This window comes from Mesoplodon mirus (assembly GCF_964341445.2).
Source record: "Mesoplodon mirus genome assembly, chromosome: 18".
In the NCBI taxonomy this organism is placed as follows: Eukaryota; Metazoa; Chordata; class Mammalia; order Artiodactyla; family Ziphiidae; genus Mesoplodon; species Mesoplodon mirus.
In genome coordinates this window covers 2,096,622-2,121,737 of record NC_138994.1, presented here as the reverse complement: position 1 = coordinate 2,121,737, position 25,116 = coordinate 2,096,622, and the positions used below count along the sequence as shown (strand labels likewise).

Genomic DNA, 25,116 nt, shown 5'->3' with positions numbered 1-25,116 from the left:
GAATGGGCAGGAGGGAACTTTGGGGAAATATCAGAAAGTTCTATATTGTGATAGGGATATGGATTACATAGGTGTATTTATTTGTCAGAATTGTACAGTTAAGATTTTAGCAAAAAAAAAAAGTGGGGCTCAGTAAGAAAAAAAATAGGACATAGAATGAGATAAACAACCCAATCACATTTAAACAGATTTTAAATGCATGTATTTAAAAAATTCCCTTCTTGGGACTTCCCTGGCGGTCCAGTGGTTAAGACTCCGTGCTTCCACTGCAGGGGGCTCGGGTTAGATTCCCTGCTCGGAGAACTAAGATCCTGCATGCCATACAGTGTGACCAAAAAAATTTTTTAAATAGAAATTTAAAAATTACAAAAAAATTTAGAAATCCCTTCTTTACAAGGAAACAAACTAACAAAAGATGGTGGATAGATGAATGGGAGGTGAGCATAGGGATAAAGGGACAAATAAATAAACAGAACAGTCAAAGGCTTTGAATGAACCAAGTATGATACAACATCCTGAACCAATGATTTTGATTAAATCATCATGAAATCCAAAAAAGAAAAAAAAATAATGAATTGTTTTTAGCTGCCTTATTTTTTTAATCTCTTTAGTGTTAAGTAGTACTGCTGTAAGCCTTAGGTTAATGCAAAAAGAGCAAGGGCAGTCTTAAGAAGCAGTTATATTAAAATACTAGCTAATGCATACTGACTCCTGTGTGAGAAACACCACTCGTGGATCCACTTTCGTGGATCTTTTCATTTAATCCTCACAATGATCCGCTGGTAGGTACTATTATGAAAACACCATTTTTTAGATGGGGAAACTGAGGCTTAGGGAGATGAGAGTGACTAGATGGGAGTCATATATATAATAAAAGGAGACTCCAGGATCTAAACAGTGGCAGCCAGATTCCCCAAAGTATACTCTTTACTCATTATTATTATTTTAAAATTTTATTTATTTTTGGCTGCGTTGGGTCTTCGTTGCTGCATGCGGGCTTTCCCTAGTTGTGGTGAGCGGGGGCTACTCTTCGTTGAGGTGTGTGGGCTTCTCCTTGCGGTGGCTTCTCTTGTTGCGGAGCATAGGCTCTAGGCATGCAGGCTTCAGTAGTTGTGGCTCACATAAACCCACATAATGTAAAACTTACCATCATAACCATTTTTAAGTGTAAAGTATAGTAGTGTTAACTATATGCACACTGTTGTGCAAAACATCTCTAGAACCTTTTTAACTTGCAAAACTGAAACTTATACCCATTAAACATCCTTTTGTTTCTGCCTCTCCACAGCCCCTGGCAACCACCCTTCTACCTTTTGTTTCTAAGAGTTTGACTACTCTAGATACCTCATATAGGTGGAATCATGCAGTATTTGTCTTTTTGTGACTGGCTGATTTCACTTTGGAGAAATGTCTATTTAAGCCTCTACTCAATTTTTTTTTTTTTGTGGTACGAGGGCCTCTCACTGTTGTGGCCTCTCCCGTTGCGGAGCACAGGCTCCGGATGCGCAGGCTCAGCAGCCATGGCTCACGGGCCCAGCCACTCCATGGCATGTGGGAACTTCCCAGACCGGGGCACGAACCCATGTCCCCTGCATCGGCAGGCAGACTCTCAACCACTGCGCCACCAGGGAAGCCCGCTTCTACCCACTTATTTATTTATTTATTTATTTATTTGATTTTTGGCTGCGTTGGGTTTTCATTGTTGCACGCGGGCTTTCTCTAGTTGCGGTGAGCGGGGCTACTCTTTGTTGTGGTGCGCGGGCTTCTCATTGCGGTGGCTTCTCTTTGTTGCAGAGCACGGGCTCTAGGCACGTGGGCTTCAGTAGTTGTGGCACGCAGGCTCAGTAGTTGTGGCGCACGGGCTTAGTTGCTCCACGGCATGTGGGATCTTCCCGGACCAGGGCTCGAACTTGTGTGCCCTGTATTGGCAGGCGGATGCTTAACTACCGTGCCACCAGGGAAGCCTCTACCCATTTTTAAATCAGGTTGTTTTGTTGTTGTTGTCATTGTGAGTTGTAAGAGTTCTTCATATAGTCTGGATATTAACCCCTTATCAGATATATGGTTTGCAAATGTTTTCTCCCATTCCACAGGTTGCCTTTTCATTTTGTTGACTGTTTAAGTCTGATGTAGTCCCACTTGTCTACTTTTGCTTCTGTTGCCTGTGGGGTTGGTGTCATATCCAAGAAATCATTGCCAAATCCAATGTGATGAAGCTCCAAAGCATACTCTTGTAAAGGTGTTTATCAAACCACGGTTGCAAACCCACCAGTAGGTCAGGAAATTAATTTAGTGGACTGTAATGGGTTTTTTTTAAATAATTCTACAGCATTTCTATTGATTGATTGATTGATTGATTGGCTGTGTTGGGTCTTCGTTTCTGTGCGAGGGCTTTCTCTAGTTGCAGCGAGCAGGGGCCACTCTTCATCGCGGTGCGCGGGCCTCTCACTGTCGCGGCCTCTCTTGTTGCAGAGCACAGGCTCCAGGCGCACAGGCTCAGCAGCTGTGGCTCATGGGCTCAGTTGCTCTGCGGCATGTGGGATCTTTCCAGACCAGGGCTCGAACCCGTGTCCCCTGGACCGGCGGGCAGACTCTCAACCACTGCGCCACCAGGGAAGCCCATGTAACGGGTACTTTTAAAAGAATAGAATGAGTCACTATAGGCAGTGTGGCTAAGCACTGTTTTAGAAACTTTCCTCCAGTTGTACGTGTGCGTACGTGTCGGACTATGAAATAAAATGAATTTCTACTATGGGCTATGGTTAGAAATTTGAAAACCATTGCACTACTCTACACTGCACTTGGACCAAGCAAAGGCCCAACCGCGCGGAAGATTTTCCAGTAGTTATAGCAGAGCCCTCGCGTAGCTTTTGGTGGGCCTAAGTGTGATGAAGACAAAAGAGCCTGTGTTAGCATTCCTGGTACCACGTTCATGGGGCAAGTTAGTTTCCAGAAAACTAGAAAATCAACTGTCATATTAAATTAATATCTTATGGAAATCTTATTGGTGCTGCTTGTTTTGTTTTGCAGCTGCATAAGAGCTAGATATGTGTAAAGACTGTACATCTGGTTTTATGCTTGTATATATTTATACAAATAATTTAAGTTTACAATTGGAATCTAAAAGGGCTTTCTTTCCTTCAAAAGGTGTCTGTACAACGATGGAGTTTGAAAAAGACTGTTTAGGTCGTGGACTGGGTTCAACAATATCCCCCCCAAAATTCATGTACACCCACAGCCTCAGAGCGTGACCTTATTTGGAAATAGGATCTTTGCAGATCTCAAGTTAAAATAAGCTCACAGAGTCCGCCTGCCGATGCAGGGGACACGGGTTCGTGCCCCGGTCCGAGAGGATCCCACATGCCGCGGAGCAGCTGGGCCCGTGAGCCAGGGCCGCTGGGCCTGCGCGTCCGGAGCCTGTGCTCCGCAACGAGAGAGGCCGTGGCAGTGAGAGGCCCGCGTACCGCAAAAAAAGAAAGAAAGAAAAAAGTCTATTTCAACTGCTCCTCCACATGGAAGATGTTATCTTTCTGAAATAGAAACTTGGCTGGATTGCTCTGTTGCTTAAACATCTTCACTTAGCACAGAATAAAGCCCAAGTTTTTAGCATACCTTTGAGAACTCTTTATAAACAAACATCAGTCTGTCTCTCCAACTGAATTATAGGTTCAAACTGTGACTTACAACGACCGACCTCATCCACCTCCCTCCTTTCCCCTGCCAGCCTCCCTGACCCCATTCTCCACTGCCCTGCCCTCACTCAAAAAAAAAAAAAAAAGCTCATATTGGATTAGGGTGAGCCCTAAATCTAATGACTGGTGTCCTTATAAAGCCACGTGAAGAAGCACAGGAACAAGTCCCTGTGATGACAGGGGCAGAGATCGGAGCTATGCTGCCACAAGCCAAGGAATGCCAAGGATTGCCAGCAACCACCAGAATCTAGCAAGAAGCAAGGAAGGATCCTCCCTAGAGAGCCCTCACATGGAGCATGGCCCTGCCAACACCTTGTTTTCAGATCTCTAGCCTCCAGAACTGTGAGAGAATAGATTCGTGTTTCAAGCCACCAAGTTTATGGTAATTTGTTACAGCAGCCCTACGGAAGCTAACACAACAGGTGGTAACCAGCCCAAAAGAGGGGATGCATAAGACGGCCTTTCTAAAAGCCCTAATGGTATAGGTCTAGACCCCTAACAGTATGCCATTCCACAGCTTGGGCTTCACAAGTGGGGAAATGGAGGCCCAGAGAGGGTAAGTGGCTTACTCAAAGGGCCATACTAAGTGCAGAGAAGGGACCAGAAAGCCAGACTCCTACCTCACCCCCCACCCCACCCCACCACCAGTTCGGCCCTCAGGGAAGGCAGACTGCTCTACTTACCACGGTGCTGGTGACTGTGTCCACTGCAGAGGTGGACTTGGCTTCCTTGATTCTGGAGACGGGTTTACTGAGCTCTGGTCTGGAGCAGCCGAGGAGGCTTGAATTCCTCAAGTCAGTAATAGAGCTGTCAGGCCTCACAGATGTAGGCCTATGGGGAGCAGGGCCAGCCTCCTCCCTGGGGGCCTCCTGCTCGAGGCTGCTGTCTGTCTCATGTTTCTTTGTGTCTCTGATGCTCGACAGCAAGTCGGGCGTGCAGGACACTAATGCCAACGGCTGGAGGTACTGGGAAGGAGGAAACCAAACGTACAGCCCGTGGGAACCCAGCTCTGTCCACTTCCAGGTCATCTGCACCCAAGGGTGGGTGCAACGGAGACGAGGAGGAGAGGAAAGCAATCGGAATCAAAATCTCTCTGATCGGGGGCTCTTAACCTGGGGTTCAAGGACTCCTAAAGGGCTCATGGATGGTTTCACGGGGCCTTTGAGCCACTTGAAACTGCAGTTTTAAAATTGTATCTTTGTATACGTGATGGCAAGAGATTCCATAGCTTTTACCAGATTCTCGAAGGGTCTATGACCCTAACAAACTTATTTTAAATAAAAATAAAAACCTGCTCTAAACCTGTCCCTTCAGGTAAGCCTTTGAGAAGGAGATGGACCGAAAAGTCAACTGAATCTTCCCAGTGAGCCAGAAGAGAGAGCTAGGCAGAGAAGCGGGGGATCCAGAGATTCAGACGATAGGACAACTGGATAGCTGGCCCCAGCCTAGAGGCTGGTCCACACTTTGAGCAGAGAGCAGGCTGGAAGCACCAGCCGTGTTCAGTCACCCCGGGTAGTGTTCTGAGGTCCTGCCTCCCAGAAGCTCTTCCCTGTGGCCTCCTCTCTCAGCTGTGCCCCTGGCCTGCTGGAGGGGAGCATTCCCACCCAAACTAGAGCTGGGGACCACGACCACAGGTAGTCTTAGAGCCTGCTCCCTACATGGGGATGGTGGTCAGCCTCCCAGCTGCTTTGACTCCCGCTGAAGGAATAAGGGCGGACCAGCGAGAGTCCTCTCTGCCTGGACGCAGGGATCCTCTGAAGGCCTCCGGGCTCCCCGCCCGGGGCCCAGCCCTCCACGCGGCCGCATTCCTTCAGTGTGCCTGAGCGCTCAGTGGTGGTCTCCTCGGCATCCCCCCCTGGACCGGCCCCAGCCAGGGAAGGGTGCTGGGCATGCGCGCGCCCCCTCCCATCCCGGTTTACTTGTTCGGAGGCCGGGCTGGTGGCGGTCTTGCACTCCTGCCTTTGTTTCTGTCGCCAGCTCTGCAGGCTCTTGCCTCTCGCTCGCTCGCCTGCTGATTCCCCCTGCATTTCTACCCTCTTATCTTTCCTTTGGAAGGATATTTTCTCCTGTTTCAGTCTCAGCTCCTGGATCAGCTGCCTGCCCAGTGAGGAACAGTCATGTAGGTTAGGGCTGGGCTGGGCATGGGGACACTCTCCTTGAGGGCAATGAGACACCCTGCCCTGCCCACCTCATAGGGTGGAGTGGCGGGCTGCACCCCACTCACCACACCCCACCTCTCTCCTCAATTCCCAGTAGGCCAGATCCCACAACTGGCAGGTACTGGGAAGAAGGTCTGGGTAGGAGGCTAAAGTTAGGGGCTCCCACGTTGGACCCCTTCCTATGCTGGGCCTCTCTGGCCAATGATGTGACGGAAGTAACTCAGTCATATGACTCAGGAGACAGGGGTTCTAGAGACTCTTCTGTCATTATCTGCTGTACGATCCTTTTTCTGCTCCACGAGATGAGGTGGAGGGCGGGGAATGGACCGGATGGGATGAGTCCCTTCCGGCCCTTAGATGTGACACCTACATGAATCCAGGAGGCAGCCCTGAGGGGCTGGGCATTCTGGAGTGGGGTGGGGGGTGCCTGTCTCGTGGGTGAGTTTCTAGAAACAGCCTCATATCCACTTAACAACATCCCACACCAAAGAATCTTACGATTCCTGGTCCTTGCGAGACCAAAGCAACTTCAAGGCTGCCCCAAGGTTACCCCGCAGGTCAAGCAAACCCCTCTTCCCCCAACACCCTGCTCCCCTAGCCCCAGGAGCCTTCCTACCGGGCATACACCTCCCGAGCCCTGGAGGCAACTGTATTCTGGAAGAGGGAGTTGTTGTCCTGGAAAAACTTCTCATACTTCTCCGAATTCACACTGGGATAAATCAGGCGGAAGCCTCCACAGTTTTCCTTCTCATACTTCTCAGTTTTCTCTAGAAGCACGGCCTGAAAGCCCTTGACTTCCTCCTTCCTGTTGGGAAGCAGAACACAGGGCTGCCGTTAGGGTTTCCTGGGACCAAGCTTGGAGAGGACATGGCCTTTCCAAGGACACGGATGTCATCTAGGGCCAGACGGAGGCCTCGCACGCAACAGTGGTCAGTCAGCATTTCCTAAATAAATGAACGCATGAACGTTTCCCTGAAAGGAGATTCTAGCCCTCCCGGGACAGCAAGTGTCATAGTGCTCTGAGAGCTGGCTGGAACGGTCTCCCTGACGGCTCACCAGGTTCTCTCCCGTTACAAGTAGAGCCTATTTCCCTCTTGGCTTTGTTCTGACGAGGCAGACTGTCGCCATCTTCCCAGTCACAACCCCTGCTACCCTTCTCTGGCGAACTGGCAGCTTGTGTTTTGCTAAATTTGAGGGCTTCATGGATGAGCTTGATGAGCTTTTATGAGCTGTGATGATCTCATTCTTCCTCACGGCACCCCGGGGAGGCGGAGGTCAGGGAGGGAGGAACGATAAGCCCCTTTTACAGCAGGGAAACCAGGAGCCCCTGAGCCACCCAGGGCTAAGTCATGACGAGGAGACTGATCCAGAGGAGGGCCCTGGCCGCCCCTTAGCTGACGCTGCCTCCTTCTCCAGGAGTTTAATGGACTGCAGCCCACCCAGCGGGCTCTGTGTCCAGACCTGCCACTTACCAGCGAGGTGACCTGTACAAGGCAGTCCCCCTTCCAGAGTCTTGGTCTTCTTAGCTCCAAAAACAGGACCATACAACACCCCATGCTACCACCTACCCACCCCCCTTCCAGGGAAGACAGTGCACATGAACACGCTCTGAGAAACACAGTGCCATCCAAACAGAGATGCCATGCCCCGGTTCCAGAAGCTCAGTCCCGAAGGATCAGGCTGGCTCTGCTCATGCGGAGGACAGCGGGCCACCGTGGGATCTGAAAAGCAACAAAGCCACTCCCTGACCGGGCTCTGGTGTTCCTTCTCGCTCTACAGAGGAAGGCTTCTGTTAAAAGGCAAATGCTACCCAGCAGGGAGCAGGGCGACAGAGGCTCCCGCCAACACAGAGGCAAGGGGAGGATGGACAAATCTTCCTTTTTGTATAGATAAATGGTTGTACTTTTGAATTGGTAATCCCTGGATCTTCATATGATATTAATAAACTCATATCCATCACAGGTATGTATGTCTATAACTTAATCTCCTATTTTTAGGAAGAAAGGAATAGCCACAGTAAAACTGTTCAAACTGCCACATCCTGCCAATATATATTAATTTTCCAAATAGGATTATCATTTGTTAGAATTGACCCATTACTGTCAATTGTACCTGGTCTCCCGAGAACGACACTGCTGCAGGAACCTTGCCCGTTGTCTCTCCTCCTCCAAGACTTTCTTTTTGTCGCAGCTTCTCAGGTTGATCAGGACCAAAGTGTCATACAGCAGACTGTCCTTTACCTCTTTATCCAACCAGGAGTCAGTGGAGAAGCTCGGAGAGTGATTGACCTGTGAGGGCAAGACGGCAGCTGGGGAGGCTGGGCAGGGAGCAAGCGGGGCGTGAGGCGAAACGGCCCCTCCAGGGAACCACCCGAGCCCACCTCGGCCGGGGCCCTGGCTACCAAGATGAGTGGAAAGGAGAGGGAGAGAGGGTCTAGACTAGAGCCACGGTGAAGAAAGGAGGAAGCAGACCCCCCTCCACTTTAACTAGCTTTCATGTTAGTCCTGTCTTCCTGAGAAGCATGGCAGGGGGCGGGGGGTGCTGTCTTTGGTTTCCCCTCCACCTGGTGTGCGTGTGCCCCGTCCCGTGCACTGTGCATCCCAGAGAGCGGATGGAAGGGGACGGTCCAAAGGGCCGGGCTGGGAGGTGGGGAGGGGAAAGGAGTGATGCCTTCGGGACCCTGACCGGGGTTGACGGGGAGACTGGGGGGAGGATGGAGAGGACCCATTTCTGCCCACTCGAGAGTCTATGTTGTTCAGAGGCACTGTGTGACATTTGAAGGTTTCCAGCAGTTTCTGAAGGCCTGCTCCTGGTGGCTGATTCTGCTCTTCGGGTGAGAGCTCCAAAGGGCCATATTCTGCTTCCCAGCCACACTTGGGAATAAGGGCTGGGAATGGAGGAAAGGCAAGGCCCCAGCAACCTGATCTGTAAATCTGGGTCTTGCGCTCTGAGGGCTGACGCTGTGTCACTGGCAGCTGTCACCATCACCTCTGACTTGTACCGCAGCCCCACTCCCACCCCCACTCCCGGCGTGCACCCTGAATGGCCACGGAAGAGGGCTGCTTGCCCAGGTCCAATCGGGAAGAGAGGAGGCCACCCAGGAGCTTCTCTTCCTCCTCTTCCCGCCACCCCATGGGTCTGGGGGAGGCAAGAAACTCACTGAGTGGCTCCCCACCCATTCTCGTGCCCACAGACACCGGGCTGCTCTCCGTAGGTGCTTGGAACCGAGTGGTCCAGGCCCCTGAGAACCAAGCCTGGCGGCTCCTGTCTGATCTTGAACATCCTCCACCCAGCTGTGTTGAAGAACCACCCCTTTCTGGGAGACGACTCTGTTATGAAAGGTAGAGTTGTCTTTAGAATTACTCTGGGCCTGAGATCAGAGCTTCTAAGTCTGGGTGGACCTCCAGAAGGCACAAGGAATTCTCTAATTCCCGGCCGTCTACCTCCCTCTGGTGGCCACTTTTCAGCAAAGGGAGAAGCCCCAGGCAGCAAGCGCCTCGTGGGGGCAGTGGCTTGGGAAGTGGATTACAACAGCCTGGCTGAGCAGGAGGGCGGAAGGATGGGCCCAGCTGGCTGAGCCTGGTAACAGGCGCCAGTTTCACCCCTCGCCCCAAGCCCGCACCTCCAGCAGCCAGGGCTTGAGTTTGTGATCCAGCAAGATGTCGAAGCCCAGGATTTCAAAGCAGGCGCTGTTGAGTGTGTGATTGGGGAAGCAGGTGTGGTAGTTATGCTTGATGTTGGGGTGAGCCGAGATGAGCGTCTTGATGATGATGTCCTCGATGTCTCTCCAGATCTGCCCCACGTTGTAGCCGTGGCTCTCCATGTACACGTTGAAGGTGGAGAGCTTCCTGGAAGGGAACCGCGGGCCATGAGGTAGGGCAGCCCACCTCTGGTCATCTAAGGCCGTGGCATGCTGGAAACCAGAAACTTCTGGAGAAGATAAGGCCCCAAAGCCAGTGCGGAGGGACACCCAGGAGCCAGGGTGATACCAGGGCTGTGTTGGCTCAGGAGGACCTTGCAGGAGCCGCAGGGCCATACTCCTCAAGCCTCCACAGTCCTGGAGTGGGCAAAGATACACCAATATGTAAGCCCTGGCCTGGGCACTTTCACTGTAACACAGAAAGCACCTGTGGGCTGGGGCAGGGATTCGGTATCCCAGGTGAAAGCTGAATGGATGAATAAAAATTCTTTTAGGGCTTCCCTGGTGGCGCAGTGGTTGAGAGTCTGCCTGCTAATGCAGGGGACACGGGTTCGAGCCCTGGTCTGGGAGGATCCCACATGCCGCGGAGCAACTAGGCCCGTGAGCCACAACTACTGAGCCTGCGCGTCTGGAGCCTGTGCTCCGCAACAAGAGAGGCCGCGATAGTGAGAGGCCCGCGCACAGCGATGAAGAGTGGCCACCGCTTGCCACAACTAGAGGAAGCCCTCGCACGGAAACGAAGACCCAACACACAGCAAAAATAAATTAATTAATTAATAAACTCCTACCCCCAACATCTTCAAAAAAAAAAAAGAGTTCATCAAGAAACAGGCGTATAACCAGCACCTTAAAAAAAATTTTTTTTTTAAAAACACCCTACATCATGGTTTTGCTTTGGTGGTAATGGTTTCTCAGCCTGTGGCATTCATTAGAAGCACTTAAGGAGGCTTTTAAGGCCAAGGATACCTGGGTTCCACCTCAGCTATCTGAGGGGATTCTGGGGACGCTGAAGACACAGAAATTTTGTTAATTTTGTTCATTGTTAACCCCCTAAAGGGCTGACCAGAGGGAAAAGGAAACCCTAGGGCATCGCCACAGATAGGGTCACCAACTGTCCCAGGGCAAACTGGACAGTCTGATTTTAGAGCTGAAAGTCCCACATCCCAGGAAAACCCTCAGTCACAGGCAAACCTAGATGGCTGGTCACCCTATCACAGTGGGAAGCCTAAGGACCATTTGAGGAGTCAGCACACACATGAGACAACCAAAGATGCATTTACATCATGACAGATAAACAGAGGCCACTCAACATAGAGGCACACCTTTTCTACCTGCCATTGTCAAGGATGGAGTGTTGCACGTACATGAATTTTCCAGATCGCTTGAAAGCAACCCTTTCAAGTGCAAAAAAAAAAAAGTGTTTAATTTGCCTAACTGGGAAATAAGTGTTCTCAAAGAGGATTATACACTCCTCTACCTTCTTATAACAGACGTTATGAGCCATAACATAACCTCTTCTTGATGACTCAGGCACATCACAATGAACACACATAATTGTGCAATTTCATAACGTCCAGTGGCTAGTCCATTCAATTTAACACATCAGCTATGTGGCAGGCACCCTGAAAGACGAAGAGGACCCAGTCTCTGCCCCAGAGGCCTACCAGGTTTCCAGTTTTTCTTCTTCTTCATTGCTCCTACTGAGTTTGCCGGTACAGCTGGCCTCAGGCTAGGGAGGGGGGAATTTGAAGTAGGGGATGGGCTAGTAGGAGAAGCAGACTGTCTCAAAAGATGGGGAAGAGGAAGAGAGGAAAGGTGAAAGCAAACAGGAGGGAGAAAAGGAAAGGACTCTGCCCCGCAACATGGGAGGCACCTAGAAGGCCAGGGCACCATTCTAACCATCAAGGAATTTAAGTACAACTGGGGACACGAGGAAAACATGTCACCTGTTCCCCGATATGCAAATCGGGGTGATCATAATCAAGCCAACTTTACAGTGTTGTTATGAGCATGAAATAGGTTGAGGAATGTAAATTTCTTAGGGCAGTGCCTGGCAGACAGGAAGCGCGCAACAAAGAAAATGGTGACTATTCATGTAGTAATAATAATAGTGGGAAATGGAGTCTGGTCAACGCATACAGCAAGCAGAGGACTTTGAATTGGATGCTCTAGGCACCTGGGAGCCACACTGGTTACCCGAGAGCAGAAGAAATGAGTACACGGAATGTGTAATAATAACAGCGCCCACTTGCACCGGGGGGTATTGTTTTTGAGGCCCTATTCATACACATCATCTCAATAGGTCCTCACGGCATATTTGTGAGGCTGGCCAGCCGGGATTCATGTTTATTACGTCATTTTATGCATTTATTTATTTTGGGGCTGCGCCCTGTGCCTTGCAGGATCTTAGCTCCCCGACCAGGGATCAAACCCGGGCCCCCAGCAGTGGAAGTGCAGAGTCCTAACCACTGGACTGTCTGGGAATTCCTTATTGAGTCATTTTAGAGAGGAGAAACCGGAGGTACAGAAAGGCTAAGCAGAGGTGGCTGGTGTCGAGGATGAGGCTGAAGCTAAGTCTGGAGGACAGGAAGGCACCGAGGGACATCTGAAGGAGGAAACTTCAGAATTCAGTGACCTGCTGGAAAAGGAAACACCTAAGATGACACCAAGCTCTCCAGTCCTGCGGCTTAGAAGTTAGAGAGGGGGAAGCTTGGACTGCTGAGGTGGAAGTGACGTGAGAGAACACGTGACATTGGGAAATGCTGAGCTGGAAGCAACGGGGAGACATCCAGGTGCAGCTGAGGAGAGACAGGCCTGGAGCACCGCAGGGGGACAGGTGTCGGGTACTGCAGGGGCAGGGGAAGGGGGGGGGCAGCCGACAGCTCCAGCAGAGAGGGGGGATGGAGGAGAGCAGAGGGATGAGGCCAGGCCCGGGTGAGTGAGGCGAGGAGAAGGAAGGGGAAGCAGGGGGGAGTTAGGGTAGCAGAACAATACTCCACACCCTCACCTTAGCCCTGGCACCACATAACACCCCCCATCACAGCCTGAGGGCCCAAAGCCTGCTAGTGGGGTGTCCATTCTCATAAGAGGAGGGAGATGAGGGCCCTTTGAGGACATGCCTTTAGACAAAGGAGAAATCACAGTAACTACAAGCAATATCCGTGCTCTGTCACAGGTCACTTGAGTCTCAGAGTGACCCTACGAGGTGGGCAGGGCAGGGCGTCTCACTGCCCTATCCTACAGACCAAGAAATGGAAGCTCAGAGAGCTGAAGGGACTTGCTCCAGCTGACTCAGCTGGCGAGGGTCAGAGCGGGGACTGGAAGCCGGGCCTCACCGAGCCCCGCTGTTTAACATGCAACTGTGCGGGAGGCCAGAGGGTGCCCACAGACCAGGTGGGCAAAGAGGAAGTGGGGGAGCTGTGGGCAAAGTTGGGTGGCCAGCGCCCTTCGACAAGGGGGAGATCGCCTCCTGCCAGCCCAACACGTCCCCTTCCAGCAGGCTTAGCCTAATGATGTTCCATTTGCTTTTTGGAACTCTGCTACCAAGGGAGTCGTGAAATTTCCTGTGCTTCTCTGATGCTCTGAAGCCCAACAGACTGCCTGTTTATCAGTCCTTTAAGCCTGATGCAAGAGAAAGAGCAGGGGCATCGTGACACATCACTTGAGAATCTCTGTTGGAGCAACACCCCAGGGAACCACAGGCCTGGCAGGTCCTTCTCCGGTGTCAGACCGGCAATCGATAAATATCTGTTGGTCTAGAAATGTCAGAAGGGCCAACTGTAATAAGAGTACGTTTTGGTGTGTGTGTGTGTATCCTTCCTGCTGAGGAAACAGTTCATGTTTATCTCTCCTCCTCCCAACCTCCTAGGGTTTATGATGTGGCCTTCTTTTTTTTTTTTTTTTGCGGTATGCGGGCCTCTCACTGTTGTGGCCTCTCCCGTTGCGGAGCACAGGCTCTGGACACGCAGGCTCAGCAGCCATGGCTCACGGGTCCAGCCGCTTCGCGGCATGTGGGATCTTCCCGGATCAGGGCATGAACCCGTGTCCCCTGCATCGGCAGGCGGACTCTCTACCACTGCGCCACGAGGGAAGCCCGATGTGGCCTTCTTTCAATGATTAACAGCCAGAGGGCAGAGACTAAGGAGTCTGTTCTGGGCTTAGAGGCAAAGAAATATTTTCTGACACCATGTGACCCAAGATGGAAACACTGATGGGGACTGACAGGGTTTGGATAGAATCTCAGAGAGCAGCTCGGAGCCCAGCAGGGAAAGAAAAGAGAAGGGAAGCCGCTTCCTTACCTCTTGCTGCCAGAGTGAGCATCTCGAAGGAAGTTGGAACTGTGCTTATTAATGGAATAATTAGTCAGGTGCATGCAGATATCGTCCTGGGGAGAGAGACACAAGTCTGTGGGGTCAGGAGGAAGCGCAGCCTTCCACTTCCTCTCTGTGCCCTTCCATGGCCCCTGGGGCTTAAAGAGATGGAAGAGAAAGGGGGCGTCTTAGGGCTGACTTACACTGGCAAAACAGAGGAAGTAAGAAGAGGTGTCCTACAGCCTGGAGCATAAGACAATCCCACCCCTCCTGAGGCTGGGTGGCGCTCTGCTGAGGGGGGACTTCAGGAGCCCCGAGGGCCTGGGGATGTGGGGGGAGGGCTGGGGGCTCGCCCACATCCGTCTTTCCTTGGGCACCACGGAATTGTGGCTTTGCAGTCAGGCCACGAGTCCCCACCTCACCTCTTCCTAGCTCTGTGACCTTGGACAAGTCCCTTATAACTGGATTTTAATTTCCTTACCTGTAAACTGGAGATGATAATCCCTATCTCTGAGGGCTCTTGGGAGGGCTAAACAGATAAAGAACAGATACACCCTGGCACATAGTAAACCACAGTTCAGCAACTGACAGCCACATCCACCATGCCTTGGGAATGTAGGTGTCACTAGGATTTTTTACCAGCTAAGGGAGGAGGGGAGGTGGCGTGTCCCCAAGCTCACCAGGTTGTCTGGGCAGGGGTGGGAGTAGGAGGTGGTGGCGAAGCGCGCCAGTCCTTCTTTATACACGAAAATCCTGAGAGGGTCACAGGATGTCAAGAGCACGTAAATCCGCAGGTCAAACTTGAACCCATCGAGGATAAAGGGCTGGGAGGAGAGAACAGAAGCCACACGGCGTCAGAGGAGAAACCCAGACTTGAAGGCCATTAGCACCCTGTCTTGTTTTCGTGGCTTCAGCTCCAGTGTTACCTGCATTACAGAGGCCAGGCTGGGCTGGGGTTGGGGAGGGGGACAAGGGGAATTAGGCCATGTGACCTTGTGGAAGTCACTAAGCACACCAGGCCTCAGTTTCCTCATCTGTCAAATGGCATGAGTAACCACCTCCAAGAGCTCTCCTGGCAACAAGACAAGATAACATGACAAAGTCCTGTGATGAAGGCCATGTTGTCACCACCCAGGGCTTGCTACTATCACACTCTGCCAGAGTTCTCCCTGCAGTTGCAGTATTGACTGCGATGCCAGCCAGGTCCCCTATGCACCTTCTAGAAGCCTCCCTCCCTGTACACGGCTATACCTCCAGTCATGGACAGCTGGTTACCATGCTCTCTCCAGGGCTACTTCCCTCTCCCAAAGGAGGTGGGGCCTCCACAGACCCAAGGGGCTCTCTCTCCCAGCTGCCGTCCGTTACAGGCAAGGGGCCAGCCTGGCAGCGCCAGACCAATCGACAAGAGCGCAAGGGCAAGGGGGCTCTGGCCCAGGCACATGTCACGTCTCTGGTCAGAAGGCTTGGTCCGACCAAGTCCAAGGCAGGACTTGGCTTCACCCCCACCCCACCCTCCCTTCCCTCTTTTCACAACCAGTCCAGTGGAGCTACAGCCTGAGGTTGCCATGGATGATAAATAAATAATCACGATGAGGAAGTACCTTTGAGATATAGAGTTGACAGATCATATCCTCCCCTGGTTTGATTTCTGTCACTGTCTGGGTGATGAATACACCTCTCCCCTGGCAGCCCGAATCTGGCTTACAGATGTACGTCTTATTTTTTCTTGACCTGCTGTACTTCTGCAAATCTCCCCAGCTACCAGAGCAGGAAGAGAACGAGATACACCTTTAGCGGGGGTATCAGGGAAAATGAAGGCTAGCTCTTTATTAAAAAAAAAAGAAAAAAGTGACAAAAGCCCTGGAGTTGACAGACAGACGCCCAGAGATCTGGTTATAGGAGAGGCAGTCGAGCACACACAGCGGAGAGAGGATGGGCTCTGGAGGGAATTCAGACCTGGATTTAAACCCCGGCAACAGCACTCACCAGCGGTGTAGCCCTTTACCAGGACTTGACCTCTCTAACCCTCAATTCCATCATCTACACAATGAGGACAATGACAGCTATCTCACACATGACATGATGCAGGCAAGGTGCTGGTCCATGCCACACACCCCACAAAGGTAACTGTGATCCAAGCGGTTTGGCTTTCTGAGTTTGCAGATAAGAGGTGTGAAGTTCTGAATCTGACTCAGGCCCTGACAAATGATGTGACCTTGGATCCATCAGTCCCTTCCCCTGCTCTGGGCTTCAGCTTTTCCTCTGTAACGCCTCCACTCCAGCTAGAGTGTGACAGGGCAAATACTATCTTTGAACGTAGTTTGAAGAAAGTATATTCAGAAGAAATAAACCAACTTAAAGGATTATAAATCTCAGTCTTGCTATACTTCTTTTTTTTTTTTTTATACTTCTTGTTTTGCATTTTAAGTCAAAGGAGCATTGTCACCACTGGAGAAGTCACATGACTGCAATGTCCCTCAGTGGCCATGAAATCTGGAGGCGCCTGTCAACCCGATGGCAAACACATTTTCTTTGAAGTTGCTGCTAAGCTCTGCAAATTGTTCCAGACAAGTTAGGAAAGGCTGGGAACCCTGGGGCACTTGGTTTGGGAAAGCACTGGGGGCAAACGGGAGAGTAGGATTCCTGGGGGGCCTTTGTGAGTAAGAATAATTCTGATGGCAACGCTCCTCTACTCCCCCACCTCACCCCAAACACCAGACGGTACCCAGGTCATGCTCACGTCATCTCACATTCCTCCTGCTTCTCGTGGTGTGGGCCAGAGTATTTTATGTACCAGGAATGGATGTCCGTTTTCCAGATGGATAGAGTAAGACCAGAGATGGGAAAAGGCTGACTGCCATCCACAGCACTGCCATGGGTCAGAGGTCAGGTGTCCCTCCCTGCTCCTAACCTGGGTGCTAACCATTACCTCACTCCCTCCAGAAATGCTCGAGGGCCTTAAAAATTCAGAAACTGCATAGTGAAAAGGCTGGAACAAGTTCAAAATCAACAGCTTTCAAGGTCAGAACAAATTCTCATCCCGACTGCAGGCACAGGCTCCAAGGCACCCAGCCCCTAAATGTCATCTAATTTTATAGGCAGATCCTTGTGTTTTCTCAACCTTGGACACACCCTTTATTCCTTCTCTTCTTGAAGCGGAGAGAGAGAGATGGGAGACCCTATGGGAAGGGAAAGGAGCAACCAGGGAATCGGGGGCAAGAGGAAAATGTAAACTGGCGGTGGGGAGTGGAGAAAGGGGCGCAGGTGGGCACTCACTCAGCAGGAAGACACCAGGTCCTAGGGAAAAAGTGGAAATCTTTTGGGAATATCTTTAACATGCGGCTCATATTCCTGGCCAGCAAGTCCTTGCGGCAGATTTCAGTCATCCCTGGGAAGTGATTGATTTTCTGCAAAGGAAGCCGGAAGTCGTGAACACGGGAGTCCATGGGAGTACCCATGAGCTCCCCTTGGGGACAGTCATAAGACTGGGGCTCCACGGGGTAGATGCCACGCTTACACAGAGGACCAGCTCTGACCCAGATACCTGGTAACTTTTGATTTCCATCACCCGCTCCAGCGACACCGAGTAGTCAGTCCAGTAGAGAGTCCAGTCGTCGTTTTCTCCTCCCTCTCGAAGGCCATACTGTTGGGCAGCCCTACGCACTGCCATGGCAGGTGGAGAAAGAAAGGCCCATCAGCCGGGAAGTGGGGGAGGAGCACGTGGTGGGGAGGTTATGTTTCTAGGTGCTCCCAGACCCTACACTGAAGCCAGACAACTGGGCTCCTTGGGACTGGAAGCCATCTTGCCCCATCTGGACACACCGTTGCCGAGAAAGGAACACGGAGAGTGGAAAGGTCCTGGAGAACACAGCCTGTGCCCAGTGATCTCCACAGAAGGTTGTCTGGGGTGAATGTTTCACCCACCCTTGCCAGCAAGTAGGCCTCTCTGGCTTTCCTCCACGCACTAGCACTGAATGTTCAGGGGATATAAACTAGTCCTTAACGTCGGCCAGAGCCAAGCTTAATTAGCAAGGTAAACTGACAGAAGAAACTATGCAGTGTATTTCAAAACCATATATATGCCATCACGTCCTTCTTCCTCGGTCCCTATTAATCTTTTTTTTTTTTTTTTTTTGCAGTACGCGGGCCTCTCACTGTTGTGGCCTCTCCCGTTGCGGAGCACAGGCTCTGGACGCGCAGGCTCAGCGGCCATGGCTCACGGGCCCAGCCGCTCCGCGGCGTGTGGGATCCTCCCGGACCGGGGCACGAACCCGCGTCCCCTGCATTGGCAAGCGGACTCTCGACCACTGCGCCACCAGGGCGATAGTCCGATAGCCCGATCGATAGCCCGATCCCTATTAATCTTAATAACTGGGAGCTGACTCCAACACAAACTCAAATGCCTTCAAGAGCCTGGAAAGGAAGAAGTGCCTGCAGTGACCAGGAGAGTCAGGACCAAACTAAAGCACCCAAATTCGAAATGAAAATAGCAGACTTCCCTGGTGGTGCAGTGGTTAAGAATCCGCCTGCCAATGCAGGGGACACGGGTTCAAGCCCTGGTCCAAGAAGATCCCACATGCCACAGAGCAACTAAGCCCGTGCGTCACAACTACTGAGCCTGTGCTCTAGAACCCATGAGCGTAGAGTCCCTGCTCCACAACAAGAGAAGCCACTGCAGTGAGAAGCCCGCACACCACAACAAAGAGTAGCCCCCACTCGCCGCAACTAGAGAAAGCCTGGGCAGCAACAAAGACCCAACACAGTCAGAAAATAAATAATAAAAATAAAATAAATAATTTTTTAAAAAAAATCACCCTTCTAAAAAAAAAGGAAAAAAGAATATATGAGTGAGCCTTCCCAACTCTTTGGGGGAATCCAGTGGGTCCCCATGGTGGGTGCCTTGAATGCAGATGCTCACCACTCTCATATCGGCAGCTGGACAGACTGATCACCAATCATCTGGAAAAGAGAAAGGGGAAAGCACCAAGACAGAGACAGACACACATGCCAGAACAAGGGACTGCACGTAGAAACATCGTGTCCCACATGGAGCTGCCTGATACCTAAGTGGCCACACTAAGCCCGGGGTGACCATCCCTGTTACTGAGGGCACAAATCCCCAGGGTTGCAGAATAACAGCAAACATGGGTTCAGAATACTCCGCCCACGAGCTAGAAATTCTGTATTGTGATTATAGCCGAGTTTGCTTGAAGCTTCATATGAACATCATCGCCTCCTCAATCCTTTTACTCCAGTGGCCCATCGGGAACAGGAAGTGAACATCCTTTTGGCCAAAATACTTCATGGTCTCCCTCCTCTTGCCCCCCCATTAAGGGAAGCTGTGAGTTAGAAAGCAGACAAGCTTTCAGACATCAATCAGTCTGAGGAGTAATTCACTCCCCCCCCCCAGAATGGAGCAAGGCATGGCAAAATATTAAATAGGAACTAGAATGTGGCCGCTGCAGTCAGATCCTAAGAAGCCAGCGTGATTCTGTTACATTTAAAGTGTACGAAATCCCCAGGACAATAAGTACTTTCTTAAAACAAGGAAATCAATCGTCTCTCCCCACACAATGTTTTAAAGGGATTCTAAACACAACTAGAAGGAGGATTAGGACAGGCATGGTTTTATAGTACACACCATTATTGGATTCTATAAAACAGGTGATCAAAAGTGGGTTCTTTTTATATGAACCAAAAGTGGTGTGAGCTTTCCTCCGCACAGTTTCTCCTTTACCCACTCCTTAGCAGCCGAGGCCCGCCCCCCTCCAGGTCCCCCCTGGGATCCACGGTTCAACATGGATCCCCATTCCTCATCTTTCAGTCCTAACCTCTTTTTCTTCCTCTTCTTCTTGCCTTGCTGCTGGGCATTCTGAAGCCCATGTTGAGCCCCAGTGTTCTCGCTCACAAAAGCCAGGGTGACGATTTCTTTTGAATCTTCTATGGAACTGTCCTGTCTCTCTTCTGAGTCTCTCCCTTCCTCTCCTTCCAAAAGCAGGCACTGGAGCATCTCCCCTGCCTGGAGGAAGCTCTGGGGAAACACCGGTCCTCCCCTGGAGAGAGGGTAAATGGAGTGGCAGTTACTCGGATCCACCTGCAGGGGGAGCCCCCTCCCTTGCTCTTGTGGGCGGTGGACCAGCGCTCAGAGACCAGACAACAGGTTGCAGTTTATAAAATGCCACCCCACCTCCACAGTTGGTGCAGGCTCCAGCAAGGAGCTGATTCCACCTTTTGCCAAGACTATGACCTTGGGGACTCATTCAGCCAACACTGGCCTTGGTTTTTCCCTCCTGGGGTTTTCAGAAGCAAGCTGAGATGCTATGCATGGCACCACGCCATAAACAATCTTATTAAAGTGAGTGAGTGTCTGGAGACAGCCTCAGAACCAAGCCCTAAGCCTCCCTAGCTGAGGGAGTTAGTCCCCGTGGGTGCAGATGAGGTGCTTTGAGGAAGTCTGTTAACTATTTGGGCTCTGCACCAAACCTCCCTCCCATGATCTGCTGGCCTGAGAGTGAACACAACGGGCGCTCATGAGTGCAGGACTGACTCGTAGCTGGTTGAACAAGATTGAAGCCCGGGGCCAGATGCAGCCCTTCGGAGACCCCAACCCCAGAGGAGGCTACAGTGTCTCCCTCACCATCCAATTCAAGATGAAAGCAAGACCAAATTGTAAAATACCTACAAGGAAGTCCAGCGAAGTTCCCATTCCACCCCCACCCCCGCCGCCCCCATGATGACTTCTGTGATGTTTGCTTGAAATTTCAAATATCGAATTTTTTGACATGGTTTTTAATGCCCCTGCTTCACTAATCCTTAGGAATGTGCTTAGTCTGCCTTTGGGTACCCAGAACTGCCCAGGCCCAATAAACTGGTTCATATCCTCTTCACATCTGAGGCTTCTATGACCGTAAAGCCAAATTTCGGGTGCTTTCCCCCCCTCTCCTCACCTCCCCAAAGCCCGCCAACCTCCTCACTATATCAGGCCCTCTCTCTTCTTGCTACTTACCCTGTTCTTTCCTCACAAACTCTTTGGCTTTGAAATAAGATATTAATAATAGCTTTATTATAATTTATTCTAATGTATTATTATCTTTGAAATACTATAACGTTAAAGGAAGCTCTGAAAAGGGCAGTGTGGGAAATCACCCGTAGCTAACATAGCAACTTTGGCCCTTCACTGTATTCTTTTTTATTCTAAATTTCTAAGCATAATTATTCTTATATGATTGTAACCATAATAGATAAACAATCCTGTATCTGCTTTTTGCCCACTTACTATCATAACATAACCATCCTTCTGGTTGTGGCAAAGTTTACATAGTTCTAATTTTTAATGGTTGTATAATAACATCCCATTGAAGGAATGTGTCTGAATTGAACCAACCATTGCCCTATTATTGGCAATGTAAGTTGCTTTCAATCTTGCTATTACATAAATAGCTCTAAAATGCACACTTTCATGTACAGAAGAGCTTGTATTTCTTTAGGATTATATTCTTAAGATATTTATCCAGAACTAGAATTACTAAGTTAATGAATATGAAAATTATGTAGCCTCTGATATTTTATTTATTTATTTATAGCACCATGTTATTTCCCAGAGGGATTCCAACAATTTTGACTACCACCAGCAACGTGCAATTATAGCGGACTCACCAGAGTCACACAGTCTCTTGGGAATCATCTCCCCTCTGTACCCAACCGTGCTAATTCTAGACAACTTTTATACCTTACGGCCAGGGTTTTTTTTAACATTAATACATCCTGCCACCTCTCTCTGCTTCTTTCTCAAACCAGAATGGGGGAGGGGGCTCTAACTCAGAGGCTACCTATGAATAATTTCATAATAAACCCTTACATGGGCATCATTCTTTAGGCTTTCCAAAGAATTGTCACATATACGATCTCACTGAATGCTTGTAGCCACTTCTCAGAGGGAGAGCAGAGGTTTTTTTATTATTATTGTTTTTTTTTGTGGTACGCGGGCCTCTCACTGTTGTGGCCTCTCCCGTTGCGGAGCACAGGCTCGGGATGCGCAGGCTCAGTGGCCATGGCTCACGGGCCCAGCCGCTCCGTGGCATGTGGGATCTTCCCGGACCGGGGCACGAACCCGTGTCCCCTGCATTGGCAGGCGGACTCTCAACCACTGCGCCACCAGGGAAGCCCGAGAGAGAGCACAGTTTTTTAATGGCCAGGGATTGCCACTTGTTTCTCTCTCTTGCTGAAGGGGGCTGTCCCTTAACACCTAAGCCCTCTGTGGTGACACCGGAACAGGGGGAGAAAGGGTTGTGCTCAGCACAACTAACGATGAAGCCTGGGCCTTGTGAGTCACTTTATCTTAGTGAACAGGCACATTCCTGGCAAAGCTCAAGAGGATACAGTACATGAAATCTTGACCTCGGGCTGCTTCCTTCCTGCCAGGTAAACGGCCAGCTCCCCTCCCGTGGCCTCCACAACAGCTCCTGTTTACCAAGCCCTCAAGGAGGACTGGCTCCGTTTACCTAAAGGTTAATGTTAACTTGAGGAGAGAAAACTGACCCTGAGTTTGGCCTCTGGAGTTGTGAGTTGTCTTTGTCCTTTTTCGAATCCTTGCCCAAGTGGTAAAAACAAGTCGTGGCTGCTTACATTTGTCTGCCTCAAAGAGAAGAACAAAAAACAGTCAAATTCTGTTTACTCTCGCACGAGAGGGCCTCAGGCACGTAAGCAAGGAAGGGATGGAGGCCATGTATTGATACGTCTGCAGGAGCTGGTTCATCACGGCAGTCTTGCCCACCTTCCCCTGTAAACTAGGCTACCTGTGACACGAGAGCCTCTTGGAAGGCACCCGAGACAGGTGCAAGACGGCAGACAACAGTCAGTGCCACGTGTAACTATATTTGCTTTCTCTTTGGGGGCTTTCTCTTCTCCCAGCCCTCTCCTTCCTGTTTCATCCCCAAGGCTAAATCCTTCTGGCTTCTCTCCAACCCTTGAAAGAGAACAGCTCACTCAAAAGTTGCCTACCAGGGCTTGCGTCCTGAATCTAGCCTACAGAAATGTTTACTGGGCCATGGTGGTGGTGGTAGTTGTTATAGCTGTAAAATAGAAGTAGCTGCCAATAACTAGGAAATGTAGATTCCTCATAAAACAGCTGCCAATAACTAGGAAATGTAGATTCCTCATAAAACAGCTGCCAATAACTAGGAAATGTAGATTCCTCATAGAACAGCTGCCAATAACTAGGAAATGTAGATTCCTCATAGAACAGCTGCCAATAACTAGGAAATGTAGATTCCTCATAGAACAGCTGCCAATAACTAGGAAATGTAGATTCCTCATAGAACAGCTGCCAATAACTAGGAAATGTAGATTCCTCATAGAACAGCTGCCAATAACTAGGAAATGTAGATTTCTCATAGAACAGCTGCCAATAACTAGGAAATGTAGATTTCTCATAGAACAGCTGCCAATAACCAGGAAATGTAGATTCCTCATAGAACAGCTGCCAATAACCAGGAAATGTAGATTCCTCATAGAACAGCTGCCAATAACCAGGAAATGTAGATTCCTCATAGAACAGCTGCCAATAACCAGGAAATGTAGATTCCTCATAGAACAGCTGCCAATAACCAGGAAATGTAGATTCCTCATAGAACAGCTGCCAATAACCAGGAAATGTAGATTCCTCATAGAACAGCTGCCAATAACCAGGAAATGTAGATTCCTCATAGAACAGCTGCCAATAACCAGGAAATGTAGATTCCTCATAGAACAGCTGCCAATAACCAGGAAATGTAGATTCCTCATAGAACAGCTGCCAATAACCAGGAAATGTAGATTCCTCATAGAACAGCTGCCAATAACCAGGAAATGTAGATTCCTCATAGAACAGCTGCCAATAACCAGGAAATGTAGATTCCTCATAGAACAGCTGCCAATAACCAGGAAATGTAGATTCCTCATAGAACAGCTGCCAATAACCAGGAAATGTAGATTCCTCATAGAACAGCTGCCAATAACCAGGAAATGTAGATTCCTCATAGAACAGCTGCCAATAACCAGGAAATGTAGATTCCTCATAGAACAGCTGCCAATAACCAGGAAATGTAGATTCCTCATAGAACAGCTGCCAATAACCAGGAAATGTAGATTCCTCATAGAACAGCTGCCAATAACCAGGAAATGTAGATTCCTCATAGAACAGCTGCCAATAACCAGGAAATGTAGATTCCTCATAGAACAGCTGCCAATAACCAGGAAATGTAGATTCCTCATAGAACAGCTGCCAATAACCAGGAAATGTAGATTCCTCATAGAACAGCTGCCAATAACCAGGAAATGTAGATTCCTCATAGAACAGCTGCCAATAACCAGGAAATGTAGATTCCTCATAGAACAGCTGCCAATAACCAGGAAATGTAGATTCCTCATAGAACAGCTGCCAATAACCAGGAAATGTAGATTCCTCATAGAACAGCTGCCAATAACCAGGAAATGTAGATTCCTCATAGAACAGCTGCCAATAACCAGGAAATGTAGATTCCTCATAGAACAGCTGCCAATAACCAGGAAATGTAGATTCCTCATAGAACAGCTGCCAATAACCAGGAAATGTAGATTCCTCATAGAACAGCTGCCAATAACCAGGAAATGTAGATTCCTCATAGAACAGCTGCCAATAACCAGGAAATGTAGATTCCTCATAGAACAGCTGCCAATAACCAGGAAATGTAGATTCCTCATAGAACAGCTGCCAATAACCAGGAAATGTAGATTCCTCATAGAACAGCTGCCAATAACCAGGAAATGTAGATTCCTCATAGAACAGCTGCCAATAACCAGGAAATGTAGATTCCTCATAGAACAGCTGCCAATAACCAGGAAATGTAGATTCCTCATAGAACAGCTGCCAATAACCAGGAAATGTAGATTCCTCATAAAAACAGCTGCCAATAACTAGGAAATGTAGATTTCTCATAAAAATCTAGATTTCCATTCCTTTTTGGAAAAGCAGGTCCCCATTGCTTCAAGCCAGCAATCAACTAGAGCCAAGCAATGGCTCCCTCTTTAGCCATTTTCCAGCCTGTCCCAGTCCCTATCTTTCCCTATTGTCTCCCTGACTCAGGAGCCAAGTGACAGCTGCCCCTGTGCTATTATCTTCCTTAAGAGAGAGGGAACATTTTCATATGCCTCAGATCACTTCTCTCTCATTTAGGCTACACGCCTGACCCCAGACATCTGAATTTACCCATCCTCCACCTTCGCATCTCTACTTCTCT

General features: G+C 49.8%; 1 protein-coding gene across 1 annotated transcript in view; it reads right to left on the bottom strand.

Moving 5' to 3' along the window:
* Positions 1 to 22,467, bottom strand: part of TTLL6 (tubulin tyrosine ligase like 6) — a gene marked incomplete at its 3' end in the record, with an annotated part of 30,876 nt that extends 8,409 nt beyond the window's left edge. The window contains exons 1-13 of the mRNA XM_082604224.1: positions 22,400 to 22,467; positions 19,660 to 19,914; positions 18,780 to 18,805; positions 17,406 to 17,524; positions 17,138 to 17,268; positions 15,463 to 15,619; positions 14,542 to 14,685; positions 13,850 to 13,935; positions 9,474 to 9,699; positions 7,964 to 8,139; positions 6,468 to 6,656; positions 5,612 to 5,789; positions 4,376 to 4,657 (exon numbers count right to left, since the gene is read on the bottom strand). Coding sequence (XP_082460350.1) covers positions 4,376 to 4,657; positions 5,612 to 5,789; positions 6,468 to 6,656; positions 7,964 to 8,139; positions 9,474 to 9,699; positions 13,850 to 13,935; positions 14,542 to 14,685; positions 15,463 to 15,619; positions 17,138 to 17,268; positions 17,406 to 17,524; positions 18,780 to 18,805; positions 19,660 to 19,871 — 1,926 coding nt within the window. The 5' untranslated portion in view covers positions 19,872 to 19,914; positions 22,400 to 22,467. The remainder of the gene's footprint in view (positions 1 to 4,375; positions 4,658 to 5,611; positions 5,790 to 6,467; positions 6,657 to 7,963; positions 8,140 to 9,473; positions 9,700 to 13,849; positions 13,936 to 14,541; positions 14,686 to 15,462; positions 15,620 to 17,137; positions 17,269 to 17,405; positions 17,525 to 18,779; positions 18,806 to 19,659; positions 19,915 to 22,399) is intronic.
* Between the last annotated feature and the right edge of the window lie 2,649 nt (positions 22,468 to 25,116).